The sequence below is a fragment of the Hippoglossus hippoglossus genome, chromosome 13 (genome assembly GCF_009819705.1).
Source record: "Hippoglossus hippoglossus isolate fHipHip1 chromosome 13, fHipHip1.pri, whole genome shotgun sequence".
NCBI classification, from domain to species: Eukaryota; Metazoa; Chordata; class Actinopteri; order Pleuronectiformes; family Pleuronectidae; genus Hippoglossus; species Hippoglossus hippoglossus.
Genome location: NC_047163.1, coordinates 14189709 through 14203353, shown reverse-complemented (window position 1 = coordinate 14203353; position 13645 = coordinate 14189709). Strand labels below are relative to the sequence as shown.

At 41.5% G+C, this 13645-nt stretch overlaps 1 protein-coding gene across 4 annotated transcripts; it reads right to left on the bottom strand.

Annotated features, from left to right (window-relative positions):
• Positions 1–3054: 3054 nt before the first annotated feature.
• On the bottom strand, positions 3055–12541 carry ccnl1a (cyclin L1a). 4 transcript variants are annotated; one of them, XM_034604054.1, is made up of 10 exons: positions 12204–12541; positions 11875–11949; positions 11166–11275; positions 9194–9314; positions 8959–9023; positions 5696–5795; positions 5495–5599; positions 5040–5293; positions 4870–4968; positions 3055–4774 (listed from the first exon to the last, which is right to left on the bottom strand). In XM_034604054.1, exons 1-10 carry the CDS (start codon positions 12441–12443, stop codon positions 4306–4308), a joined length of 1638 nt encoding a protein of 545 aa, XP_034459945.1. In that variant the 5' UTR covers positions 12444–12541; the 3' UTR covers positions 3055–4305. The 4 variants fall into 4 exon arrangements, 3 of the variants coding, with proteins under 3 accessions (XP_034459945.1, XP_034459947.1, XP_034459946.1); XR_004615827.1 differs by lacking the exons at positions 3055–4774; positions 4870–4968; positions 5040–5293 and adding an exon at positions 8493–8506 and having other exon boundaries at positions 12204–12524; XM_034604056.1 differs by lacking the exons at positions 3055–4774; positions 4870–4968; positions 5040–5293; positions 5495–5599; positions 5696–5795 and adding exons at positions 5943–8080; positions 8493–8506 and having other exon boundaries at positions 12204–12524.
• Between the last annotated feature and the right edge of the window lie 1104 nt (positions 12542–13645).

Sequence of the window (13645 nt, the reverse complement as noted above, 5' to 3'; positions counted from 1 at the left end):
ACACAAAACATAGCATAGAATAAACTCTACAACGTTATCTGAATATTGGTAATCCAACACAAACACATTTTACACTTCAAATGAATATATTTACTGTTGATGTAATTACTGTTGCAACAATCTGCTGACGCTCGTGGTGTGAAGTTAAAGATGCAGATAGTTGTTTTTTTTGTCTGCCTTCAGGGAGGGAAACAAAATCTATCTATCTATCTATCTATCTATCTATCTATCTATTCATCTATCTATTCATCTATCTATCTATCTATATATATATCATTAATCTCAGACTGGAGAACAGTGAGCTGTTGCTGTCACTTCTTTAAAGCACAATGACATTATATTATATTTACAGTGCAGTACATATATAGCGAGCAGAAACTGATGATGGAAACATACTTTATTCTGTATGTGAATGTCATTAACTTAAGTATTAAAGTTTATGAATGTATTCAAAGCATTTTTGAGCATTCATATCAAACTAAATAATAGGAGATGTAGTGTTGCTCAATAACATTTGATTTTGGATGTATGCTTGATATTTATTTTTTACACTTCAGTCATGTGAGGGACAAATACTAAAGTCGTCCCTTTCTTCTTACCCTTGATTTTTTATATTATTATGAATTAATAGTGCAAACAGATGAATGTTGTATTTTATTGAGGATTAAACTGATATCCTTATAGATTGTATATTTGCCTGTTGCACCTTTTGCATGTCGGACTCTGACACTTTTTGCTGACAGAATTGTACAATAAATCTTAAACAGTGAAATCAATGAGTCTCTCTGTCTTTTTCACCACTGGATTTCATTTTGCTCTCATGGAGTTAGGAAATATTACAAATTCGATGATTGAATATACTGAAAAATGTTTTCCTGGATCTTCACAAGAGTAAGACTAATTGATTTGAACAAAGTGGGGAATTGTTTCTGCGCAATTCCAGCTTTAGCTAATTTGTCCAGTACAATTCACTTATTGAGTCGGCCTCACCGAGTCTTCCCCACAGCGATCTGTCGCTCACACTGAGAAATACCCAGTATCTCCCACTAATCTCCTGGAGATCATTACATTGCATTACAATGTAAATCAGAAGTGGAACATCAGTGTAAAGACTCCGAGCTAAAACTAAACAGACCCGCACACAGTGGTATAAGTAAGAAAATGTTCCATATGTCCGCTGAGGACACCGGAACATTCCTGGCCCCACGTGTGTCTCATACGGTCAGACCTTATGATGGGATCTTCCTACCGCCGTCATTCAGTCGAGATGTTTCTCATCCAGAAACCAGCTTCACACTTCAGCTGGACCGAGGCTGGAAAAGTTGATTACCTGATGTCCCCAAACTGCCGTGATGTTCTCATTTAAAGCGTCAAGAAACAGACATGTGGTGCAGGGAGCTCGAACACCTCACTCAGGAATGATGGCTCAGTGTGAAGTATTAAGAACCCTGTGGCAAAGAGCAGGGTTGTGCTGCTTGAAGCAGTTATGGTCCAAAACTTAAGTGTTTTTTTTACCAACAGAAGATACAAAACCTCCAGCCATTAGATGAAGCTTAAAGAGAACATTTAGAAATTGCAAATTCTGCTTTACTAAATACAATAACACCATCCATCCATGATCTATAGCGCTTATCCTTTGAGGGTTGGGTCTCAAAGCCAAAATATGACATTAGTTAAATACAATGTGTTACAGCTGCGCACAGTGAGATCAGGGGTGAGTGTCAGATCCTAAATCTGTCCTTCTCCTGGAGCTTTACTCTTTACTACAAGGAGAGTCACTTCCCTGTGATATGATACTGAAGGGCAAGAGGCCATCGCATCTGCCGTATACCACATTAAACTCTGTTTGTCAGGTGGGACGGGGGGCTGACGTTCACACTGTCATCGCACTGGGTTCGTCAGGTGGGATTTCACACTCAGTATGTTTGTCTCAGTGGAGAATTTGACCTTTCACCCCAGAGAGTTGCAGATCTGTCAGAAGAACAGCCGGGTCACACTGTGGATACACCGGAGTGTGTGACCTGTGTGCGAAGGTGCTGAAATGTGCTTCATGGGAGATTGTGTGTTACACAATATTTTGGCGTCTGCACTAACCTTCCTGTTGCACAATTTGTGAATCCGGTGGCCTTGACAGGGGGTAATGAGTGTGCATGTGTTTCATGTCAGTGGGCTTTTTGGCAGCTGTAATCACTTTGCTGTCTGATAGTGACATCATGAAGTGTTTAAGAGTTAAAGGCTGTGGAAACTCTTGAGACGGAGCGAGATGCTTATTCGCAGAGAGATCGAGCAGTGACATGGAGACATGTCAGAGGCGACCAGCACAACACCGATGAGGAGGTCTGGAGCTGTTACAATGTGTTCAGTAAATAATTTCAACTTGGCTAAGAAGAACAGTGGCCTTTGTACAATTTTGTCAGTAGCTCATAGAAGTATTGATTAATTTGATTCAGTTCAACATTGCTTGATGGACACCACGAGATCATACACTGGAGGATTATCATTAATCTATTTCGCATTTATTAACTTCTCAATACTTGGGCTTAGGCGGAGGATTCTCATGTCATTAATTTATTACCTCTAATTTTGGCAAAGATGACATGTAAATAATCAATTAACAAAATGTATATAATTACGATCAGTTGAATCTATAGTTGGTCCCTTTTGAATATTCAAATAATTATTTTTACTTTATTATAGTAATTCCCCTCTATTCTATATGTGCACTAATAAGGCCCATTTTCTTTTTAAACATGACATAACTCAAAGTGAGGGAAGTCTATTGGAGGCAGTCACTTCTAGTACGAAGACCAACAGCGCCATCTAGCTGTGACAAGATATATCGAGTGTATATTTTATCTCAATGCAATATTCAGGGTTAGGGTTAAGTGTCAAAAAAACCTGAATGTATGAAACACATTTCAAAACAGGACATTACACACATCTATTCATGTAAGCTGTTCAGTAAAGGTAGATGCTACACTACACTATCTGGTAGTGTTTGTGCAGGTATGACTTGCACCGTAACATTTTAACAATAAGAAAGATGGAAAAAGCTCAGTGGCATAACTCATTTATTATTGAATAAAAATTGGACATGAACACGTGCAGACTAAAAACCAGTGTAACAAATTGACAACCCTAAAATTTTTTGAAATCAAGTCTGCATCCCCTTCTGAAAAAAAAAGACAATTAAATTGAAGTTTAGACCCAGTTTGCTTTTTCTGAAACTGTACAACAGCTTTAGCAACATGCACCTGTCCAAAAAGAAAACAAAGCAAAAGTAAACTAAAACTCTCCTGCCAGTCCCTTTATGTGCAAACATAATGATCTTTCCTGAATGATCACTGGTATTTTACATTATTCATTCAATCCTTCCACGGCCAAGTTTTGCTTTTATAAATCAAAGCATTCACATTTTGCCAGCGGATCATCAATCCATCTTTACACTGTAAATAAGTCTCCTCTCCCCAGAGTCCGTAACTTTACATGTAAAACCAAAGACATATGGGTAGGCTAGAGGGATGCTCGAGGTGTGTATGTGTGGAGGGCATCATGGGAAAATTAAAATTAAAACCTACAGGTCCTCAACTGATGTCGCACTTTGTCGACACCTCTACTCGATCACCAATCACAACCAACCAGGTGGGGAAAAAAACGGGAAAAGGCTCTAGACTGGAACACCTACAAACAGTCCATGCTGGTAGTTACTACAGCAGCAGGTTCGTCTGATGCACAACTTCACTCTACACCAACACAACCTCTGCCAAGTATCAGCTACAGGCGGCTGCTGTGTCAGCGAGAGTCAAAGGGATAAATGTTCCATCACCAAGACGTGTGTGCATACAGAAGCTGTGTGTAGGACTCAGTGTATGCGTTATTTGGCTGAAGCCAACAGAAGTCCAGGTTTGAGAAAAACTACATCCCTACAAATTAAATGGTTTAAATGTTTCAGGATGTATGTGAGGAACCCAGAAACACAACAGTGCTGGTGTTTGGCTGATGTTATACACAAAATGAAATCAGACCTGGCGTTGTTTGGCTTTGACTGTTTCTGATTGGTTCTAAGTGACCGAGCCTCCTGACATGATTTTGGTTGACTTCCATATTAGCTGTAGTGTAACTTTTGAAGAACTTTCCATATTAGTCTTCATTAAATGATCAGAGTCACACTGGTTATTAACCGACAGTTAACTGGATTCATCAGTATTCAGAGAACTTGCAGGATCTAATTTTGTTTTGAGGAAACTGAAAACACTTCAGGGACTATCAGCCCCAGAGCTAGTCTGATGGGAGTGTGTGTATGTCTCAGCGCCGATGACGACCATGTCCTGAGTGTCCACTACTGCTGTGGTGTTTGCTCTTGTGGCTACGCTCCCTCTCTCTTTCCCTGTCATAGGAACGAGACCTCTCCCTCTCCCTCCGCTCTCCTCTGTGACCTCCTCGCTCATGTTTGTGTTTTTTTGAAGAGAGGTCAAACGTGCTGCGGTCTCTGTCCCTCTCCCGTTCCCTCTCTCTGTCCCGTTCCCTGTCTGCCTTGAGAGGCGTGCGGGACTTTGACCGAGAGCGCGTGCGCTTCCTCTTGTGGCCGGATCCACCACTGTTGCTATGGCGCCCGCTAGGCTTGGAGTCACTATTGCTGTGGTGACTGGTCTTGGTCTTGAGGTGGGGGAGAAGGGGCGAGGGCGGGTGCCGCCGAGGCGAAGGGCTCCGGCTGTGAGAGCGAGAACGTGAGCGAGAACTGTAGGTACCTGAGCGACTGCGTCTGCTGTTGTAACTGTGGAAACAGAAACGAGAACGATAAGGGATTAGAGAAAGATTCATACTATCATTGATCAGTAAACTGCCTTTAGATATTTTAAGTGAATTTACTGTCTGCGAGGGGATCTGGATCTAGACCGGGAACGCGTTCTTGAACGAGAACGACTTCCGCTCCTGCTGTTCCTCCCGATCTTCACCTCTTTCCTTAACCTGGAAGAGAAGTATGGAAATATAATAGATGATATTGATTTTTTTTTCCTCACAATGCAATATTTGCTTACCCATTGTGCGGACTCTTGTTGGCCTGGGCCCGGTTTTCTGGCTCCTTCTTAACTGGTTTGAGAGTCTGGGGATTGGGGGACTTTTCTTCTACCTTGACCACATTTGGAGAGCAGGGTTTGGACGCGGGGGAGAAGCCGCCCAGTGTGGATAGTGCGGGGGTTCCATCAGGATTCAGGCCTTTGGCCTTCAGCTTAGCTTCTGATAAAAACATCCTCCTTCTCTCCACCTCCTTGTCCAGGTGGTCATAGTTAGGCTGGGGGGAAACAATTAAACACTGTCAGTTTACATAGGGAACACACATTACTGGCTACTGTGAGTGAGAAGCAGCATCACCCAGCTGTTAGAATTTGTTGTGAGAGGCAGTTTCTCTGGTGGCACACAGAACAGGAGTCTTTAACACTGAGGTTTAAAGTTTAGTTGACACATGTAGACAAGGAGAGAAAAAAAAAAGTACCTTCTTTCTTGTGTACAGTTTCAGGGTGGTGATGCAGATGTCTTTAATCTCATCTTCACTGGCACCAAACAGTAGGTACCAATGCGGTCTGGATGGCAAAGGTATCTGAGAAAGAATGAACCACAGCATGCATTATTACAAGCAGCTATATTGTATAGCTAGGTGCAATAACAATCAGTGTTTCAGGAAACTTCTTCGTACCTGCAGAGCACGGGCAGCGAGGAATATGCAGGCACAGGCAATAGTCTCAGCCTCGAACCTCACAAATACGTTTGTCCTCAGGCTGTCGTTCATGTAGTTCCTGCAGAGGCAAACAGAAGAGTGGAACAAAAACATAGCATCTTCTCTACATAAAGAATCACACATCATGTTACTGCTGCAAGTCAACAATCAATCCAATTATTTTACTATTTTCAAATAATCATTTCCATTTTTTCATTCCTGATTAAAAAGTAGCAAATTCTTACATCTAAAAAATGTTACCAATTGAAACTGTATGGTTGGTAAATACTGAACAAGAAGTGAACCTTAACTGTCACTGACTTGAATTGTTAGTCTTAAGAAATTAGGGATCTGACCTTTAGATACTGCGAAAGCTTTTCAAGTTACATTTTAGCCCTGATGGCTATCACGATACCAGCTACACAATTTTAAAGTTGAAAGTAAAAGTTTAACTTTGTCCATTTCTCTCTGGGGTAGTCGTGTGACAGAGTGCTGTATGTCACAGGAAAAGAATGAAGACAGAGATGAGAAATATTCTACGGAAGACCTTTGTACCACACCATGACCCCAGAGGAACTACATTAGACTAATGATGATCAGGACAAGGACATGTGCCTAGTAAGGTGGGGGACATGCAGGCATACAGATGAACATTCATCTATAATGCAGTCACTACGTAGTCATTGTTAGATCTTGAATAGGGAGGTACAATGTGTATGGTTGCATGGAAGACAGAGTTTTCAGTGGCATGATTATGTGATCATGATGAAACAGTGGTCTGCTACTCTGACAACGTTGCACTTGAAGCGACCAAAACAAAAATTGTGACCTTCAATTTAACTGAAGGTCACCTACAAATTAAAAAACAACTTCCCATTATACCTTCCAGCCATGAGCTGAAACCAACCTTCATAAGACAACTGATTGTGTTTGTCATCAACCCATTCCACTATGTTGCATTGTAAACTGATCTACAGACATTAGGATGGAAGGTGATTCTTCTCCACTGAAATCTGTGCAACGAAACAGATTGTGTGACAGTAGGTTGTCTAGGACAATGGATAAATGACATTAGCCGTTGGGAGAGCATTAGAGAAGATACAATTGCCGGGATGTGAATCAGGCAGGTACAGGGTGATGTGAGCATCTATGTCTTCCAGAAACATAGAAGTCAAAAAGACAAAAATATGCATGACAACAGAAACATGACCAAAACCCCAGATGAACTATCTCAACACTAATCCCACTCAGATTATCAAAAGGAAAAACTAGGCAAATCAAAGAACTAAAACATATCACAACGCAGTGCAACGTCCTTTCTTCAGGTGACACTTTCCATTTGCATAAACTGTGTTAAGTCCGTCACGATATGACATTTTTGGTGCAATGATTATTGTCAGAGGAAATATCACCGTTTTCACGATTATCGTTACTATAGAGGAAAAAAGACAACAAGCAATATATATCTAATAATAAAGATTATTAACTTAAATATTTTTATCGTCAACTATATTCAGTTACTTTTTATTGTCTAACTTTTGTCTATTTAAAAGTAATCTATTTTATTTAGTTGCCTTATTTTGGAAGGTTGGTCGGTGAATTTGTGTTTTCTGTCATCATAAGCAGTGTTTCTGTTTGGTACTTTTATTGTGAAGGGTCAGCGATGGAAGTTGTTCGGTTTTGGGAGCAAAGTGTTGACTAGTTGTGAAAAATAAACTGGTATACTGTCCTGGTTCAAGCACACATTCTTTGTGTCCTTATTATACTATTACCTCTCAGTATATTAAACTCTCGGCTGCATTTATAATGGAAGAGACTCGTAAGTCGCAAGGCAGGCGCTGGTCAGAAACCGAAAGTAAACCAGGTTTTCTCCTCTCGCTGTGACTGCCTTCGATGGAGTTTTTTTGCGAGCGTTGGTGGAAATAAGGCTGTTACGTCAGTTCCCTCTTTTCACTAATGTTTCAGTTAATTGGCTCACACAAACAAGCGCACCGCATGCACAAACAACGTGAATCGCGAGAGGCAGGACACCTACACATCATAGTTTTTACAATACTCACGGTTATGAAACTGACGTTATGAAACTGTGGTTATTGTAAAATTGGTCAATCCTGACATTCCTACACTGTGTTCCAATTTCCAACCATTCAAACTACGGCTCCTCTGGAAGTGTGTCACGGGTTAAAAAAAACCTGCCTCAGGGGGATTACTTCCAGTCTAACCTGCCTTCAACTAACAGCCAGACCTGCACTTTAGTAGGTCATTCTGAGCTCCTGCTACTACAGATAATATGTGGCCGTTGGATTCTGACTGCTGCGTGGGCGAGACAGGTCCTTGGAGGCAAATCCTGAGAACTGGATCAGCCTGAAAGACAGACACATGTCTGAACACCACGTCACTTGGGGATAGGACACAGTACTCAACTGTAAATATAAAAAAAATAGGCAGGTAAGCTGGTCAAAAAAAGTTATTCTGTTCTGGCTAGGTTTACTTCATTGTTAGATGCAAGTAAACTAGAAAAAAGTCAGAATAGCTACTTGGCAAAAATAGGCATTACAGTTGAAACCTCTGTAGCAAGACCAAACAATACAAATCCTTCTGGACACCCAAGAGAAAACAAGATGATGTTGGCTGTTGGGAAAGGCCCGCCCGCCCCTTCAGTGAATCTTGGCATTGGGATTGGCTGTCTGGAGAGGGACAACCAGCCAATAGGGGGAGCTTCCTGAGGTCATGTGGTTGGAGGAGGCAGAGTTCAGAGGTTCTTTATGTGACTTACCAGCATGGACTACCCTTTAATCAAAGAGTAGAGAGAAAGGACAAAGTTAAACCAAGTTCCCTGGGCCTCGCAAATCAAACAGACTTTTACAGCAAAGCCATGTAAGGGCAGACGAGAGTGAGACACGAAACAGGTTTGCAATAAATCAAATTGCTCCATCAGAGAAAAAGAGGTGGAAGGGTTTAAATGTAGTGAGGGGATGTCACAATCAGACCTGGGCAAAATGGATGTCGAATGGTTTTCACGTTTGTATTTAAAAACACGCAGGGCACTTGAAGATCACTTATCTGACAGGTGTTGTTTCCATATGGGTTTGTCCCTAGATCAATCGAGTGCTCATCAAGTAATTCAACCTTTGAAACTCATTCAATTTCATCTTTAGCCCAGGTCTGGGGGCACTTCTTGCAGACATGACACGGGTTGCTGCTGTGGGGGAGTGAAAGTGGAGAAGTAGAGAGGAACTTACCAGGCCGTCTGGACCAGCGTCTGGTTCTTCTCACATTCCAGGACTTGAAGGTACATGACGATAATCTGGAATAGTAAAAATTATAAGATGTAAAACAAACTGCCACATGCCGCAGGCGTGACATTTTTAGGAGATTCTAGAAACTGCTTACTGTGTGGGCACATTTGCATGGAGGGACAATCTCAAACCTGTAATAACTACACATGTGAAATGCTTGAGTGTGCTTTAAACTCACCTTGTGTGGATGCTTGACATGCACACAGAAGCCCAGCTCCTTCAGGATCCGCCGCTCCCCTTTGATGACTTGGTTTTTGGTATTTATGTAGTTCTGATCAAGTATCAATGAACTTGGAGTCCTATTTTATGAAAGGAATCAAAATAAAATAATGGTTCCCCCTTTGAAACAAATGTAAAAAAGAAAGTGCCCTTCTGTTTTTTAATTTCTCTTATTTTTTCCGTTTCAACCAACTTCAAGCAACAGCTATATCTGTTTGCATGCCTGACAGTTTGCTGGGGTTTGTGAACTCCTGTGGTTCCAGTGAAAGCGTATGGGATTCCTTAGACAGGCCTCAACCTCAACCACACCATGTCATAGCTTTAACAGAAATATCAACCTAATACATCTGTAGACTTGAACTGTAAACTCAGAAACTGCAACAATAAAATGAGCTATTGCACCACTCCAACCTACAGTAATGTAATGTGACCTAAACCACTGACTACTACTCCTGCCATCAGTGCACCAGAAAGTCAGAAAATATATAGTATCATTATAAAGTATTCTTTGTCAGATTACTACATTTCACCTGAACTGCAAAGACAATAATGTACTACCACCAAATCATCTGCTGGCTACACACAGCCCATAAATTACAAAACTGTAAATACTGACAGATCAAATGTTTTTAGATCAATCATTCAAATAACTGAGTGGATGCATTCTAGTACATCATGCTTTTAACTGGGGTTTATTAACCTCCTTATGACCCAACAGCCTCCTTCCAATATGTACGATTAAGGATAAGAAAAAAAAAATAAATGTGTCACTTATTATATTATTCCTCATCCCTCTAATCTAACTTAGAGTTGAGCACCTAACTTTAAAAGGAACAACTCAAATTTATGATCTCATTCTGGAATTTATAGGGTCTTAAGTAACACAGAAATTTAAATGTCAACGCTGTCATGCTACAAACGTCATGCATGGGAAAAAACTCAGCATCAAAGTAAAGTTCATTAATAAACCTGACATGTTATAGTCCTTAACCATGTCTAAAAGATATCCTTCCTACAGGTGCACCTCAGACTCTGGTATATACTTTAATGCTGATCCAAACTAACTTCACATAATGCCAAACTACACAGCTACAGTGCATGCACTGGCCCTTAAAAAAAATGTCAGATCCCTGACATACTAAGTGTTACAATATATTCTGCCTCAACAAACAAGGTGATATTTCTATAAAAGCCATGGATAGCAGTTGGTGAATGGGGTTTTGCTCTTAAAGCACAAACAAAATGCATGGTGAGGAGGAGGAGGAGCAGTCAGAGAAGAGGACTACGTTACCCAATGATCCGCAGATTGACGGACAGATACCCAAAGCTTAAGATTGAACCACAGGAGTCCTCAATGCGCCCCGGGGCCCAGGATTTTCGGCCAACCTGTCATCCCCGATCCCAGCGGCCCGCGGTGGGTCAGACCACGGGCATCTCCCAGAGGAGGGGTGGGGTGGGAGGAGATAGACCCCCTCGCATCATGGTTGTCATGCCGACTGCTTCATCTTACGTACCATTCCACATCACCCAGGCTTTGGTAAATGTAGCTGGTCGCTGTTAGTTGGTTGCAAGGGAAAAAAGAATCCAAGTTAATGCCAAAGTCGCTACTAGTGCCATGAACAAACTTCTATGAAGACAAAGGCACATGAAAATAAAGCAGTTGCGCCTTGTGTTTCAAAACACTGCAATTTATACAGTGAGATTGTTGAGATATAATTCTCAGTGTAATGTCAAACTCTGGTGTCCTATGTAGACAATTACACTTTTCAAACTACGAGTGAGGCGGAAACTGAAAAGTTTTAAAATGGTTTAGGTTACATAGATAAACAGAAGAGCACTTTCACAGCAAAAAAAAACAGTTTTACATTGGATCAGAATTGAAATCAAATACAAACAAATACATGAACTTTTTCCACAATGAGACAACTTACTTTTTGGATCGCATCTGCCTCAGGTGGTGGAAAACATTGATGACATCTCGTATTCGTCGCGGTGCTTCTTCAATTTTGGAGGCCAGGTTGATACAAGCCATGGCAACAATCTGTTGAGACAGTCACAGCAAAGAGTTGGCAGGAAGAGCTCCAGAATGTGACACACGTGACCAGGGATACAGTAGATATCAGTGATTGGAAGGCGGTCATGTGCCTAGAGTTTTTGCCATGGAATCCCAACATGGTGGAGAGCAGTGTAAATGACTGAGCAGGAACATTTTGTAACAATGCTGACTTTATCCTAGAGGAGGTTTTATATCTGTATAAGACAATTTTGTTGACGTTTGTTGTTCTCAGAATAGGCTGCGTCTATAGCTATTCTGCTAGCATTACTAAGAATAATTAAAAGGGTTTGTAATTAGAAACGTTTCCTACATAAGATATTACCAATACTTTCTTTAACTCCCACTAGTAGCCATTGAACACGAATTGCTTTCATTTCCTGCCTTTTCTTTCGTATTGCGTACACATTGAGCTCCTTCTTTGACTTTAAGTTGTTTTTAGGTCAAACAACTGGCACGTTGTTTTTCACATTGGAAGTGAACGTATGGACAACATGGCCGCCACAAACGCAATCACAACGTAATGCTATGCTAACATAAGAAAAACCAGCGGCCTGACAATAACCCGCCGACTCGGGAGCACTCACCTCGAAACTGTGCTTGACGAAGGACTTGGAGTAGAAGAACCGATGGAACAGCACCTGCCCGGTCGCCATCGCCACCTGTGGACAAAACACAGTAGATAGACATTTTCCTGTTTATCATTTGTCTCGTGAGAGCTAGCTCAACCTTACACAATGGCCCGCCGCCATTTTAGTTCCACCACGCCAACGTTAAAGAGCTAACGCTACAACAAGCTAACCACCAGGCCGAGGCGAGCGGATGACTAAAATAGACCTATACATGTCAACATGTTGTGGATAAAACACGCCAGCGGGTTCTTTATTTCACACGTTCACTGTTCGCGGGTGTTCACCTGGGGTAAGCGGAGAAGAATGCCCGCGGACTGGATCAGCTCGCAGCCGAGGATGCGAAGGTCGGTCTCCGTGTTCAAGTCAAGGCCGTCGAGCATCGACGGCGTCGGGGAGAGTCTCTCCTCCGGAATGAGCGAGTTGTCGATGGTGAGGTAAACCTCGGAGTAAACTTTGTCACCGATGAGGATGCCATCGTTGTTAGTGGACGCGTTGGAAGATACTGAGAGGGGACCCGCAGCCATCTTCACCCGAGAAAACACAGCAGCTCTCAGCCTGTTGCCTCGACGGAAGGACGGTGGAGCAGAGCGACTGACAAAGCACGTGACGTCACCCCTACCGAGCCCTAAAGCTCTGTGCACATCCGCGGTGCTAAAATAGTCCCAAATACGATTGTATCGTTAAAAACACTACAATTATTATTTCTAAATTAATAGTAATTATTGGTTTCCTTATCTCACCACTCTTCAGAGACCCAACTCCAAACAAAGTACATATTATACACGTGCACAGTTAATAAGTAAACAAATTTAAGATCATAGTCATCAAAGGTAAGACATCAGATCAAAGGAGAACCCATTCCAACAGTGTCTGAGAAATCTTTAGAAGATCTAAGAAAGAACAACATTACTTTGTTTGTTTGATTCACTCTTCAGTTTATGAGACAAGTATTTCACTGCTAAATAACAGTCCAAGTTTTTGTGTGAACGCAGTTAAACCTGCCACAAACAAGACAAGACGCACACAGCAAGGACATCATGGTTAAAGCGAGTGAATACACTTTTGACAAGTATGGGGCCCCTTCTAAATAAAAGGGGACTTCAGATTTATCTGAATGATTGTATTAATAGAATAAAAAGCAGCCATATGCTATGACATAGAAAACTGAGGATGTGATGCATTGAGATGCATGGAGAATTGAATCATTAACAAGTAAATCATGCTCAAATCATGGACATGTGAATCGTCAAAGAATCATGAATCTGGTGAAGACCTTTATTAGGAATGTTATAATCCTTATAAACAGGCCTTTTCTATCCCTGTGGGCTAATTTAACCAAATACTTCATAAATGTGGATAAGTCAAATGTGGCAGCAGCCATCGAGTTCCAAGGGAAAACTACCAATAATCCAAAGCAGTGAAGATCTGTGTAACTGTGAACTAGGTGTTGTGTAAACAGAAATACAACTGAGGCCCCTTCAGAGAAAAAGTGGATAACAGTGGACCACCAACTGAGTCTCTTTTATGTTGTTCCACTTTAAGAGGACTGAGTTTGGTTCATTTAAAGAGAACTATATGTGAAAACACCCTAAGGGCGGGCGGGTTCACACCAAAAAGTCTGGTTCCTGGTTCGATTCAGTGTCAGAATGATAAATTGATTCAATTTTCCAACTGGTGCGGATCGTGTTCACAAAGGCAAAACTCAAACGGCCCAGAAAGTGTAAAT

Excerpts from the sequence above, each read along its gene's own strand:
- ccnl1a (XM_034604054.1), bottom strand. The coding sequence starts at position 12,443 with ATGGCTGCGGGTCCCCTCTCAGTATCTTCCAACGCGTCCACTAACAAC. Across the intron at positions 11,950-12,203 it reads TTCTTCTCCGCTTACCCCAG|GTGGCGATGGCGACCGGGCA; the intron begins GTGAACACCCGC and ends TTTTGTCCACAG. Across the intron at positions 5,600-5,695 it reads TCGCTGCCCGTGCTCTGCAG|ATACCTTTGCCATCCAGACC; the intron begins GTACGAAGAAGT and ends ATTCTTTCTCAG.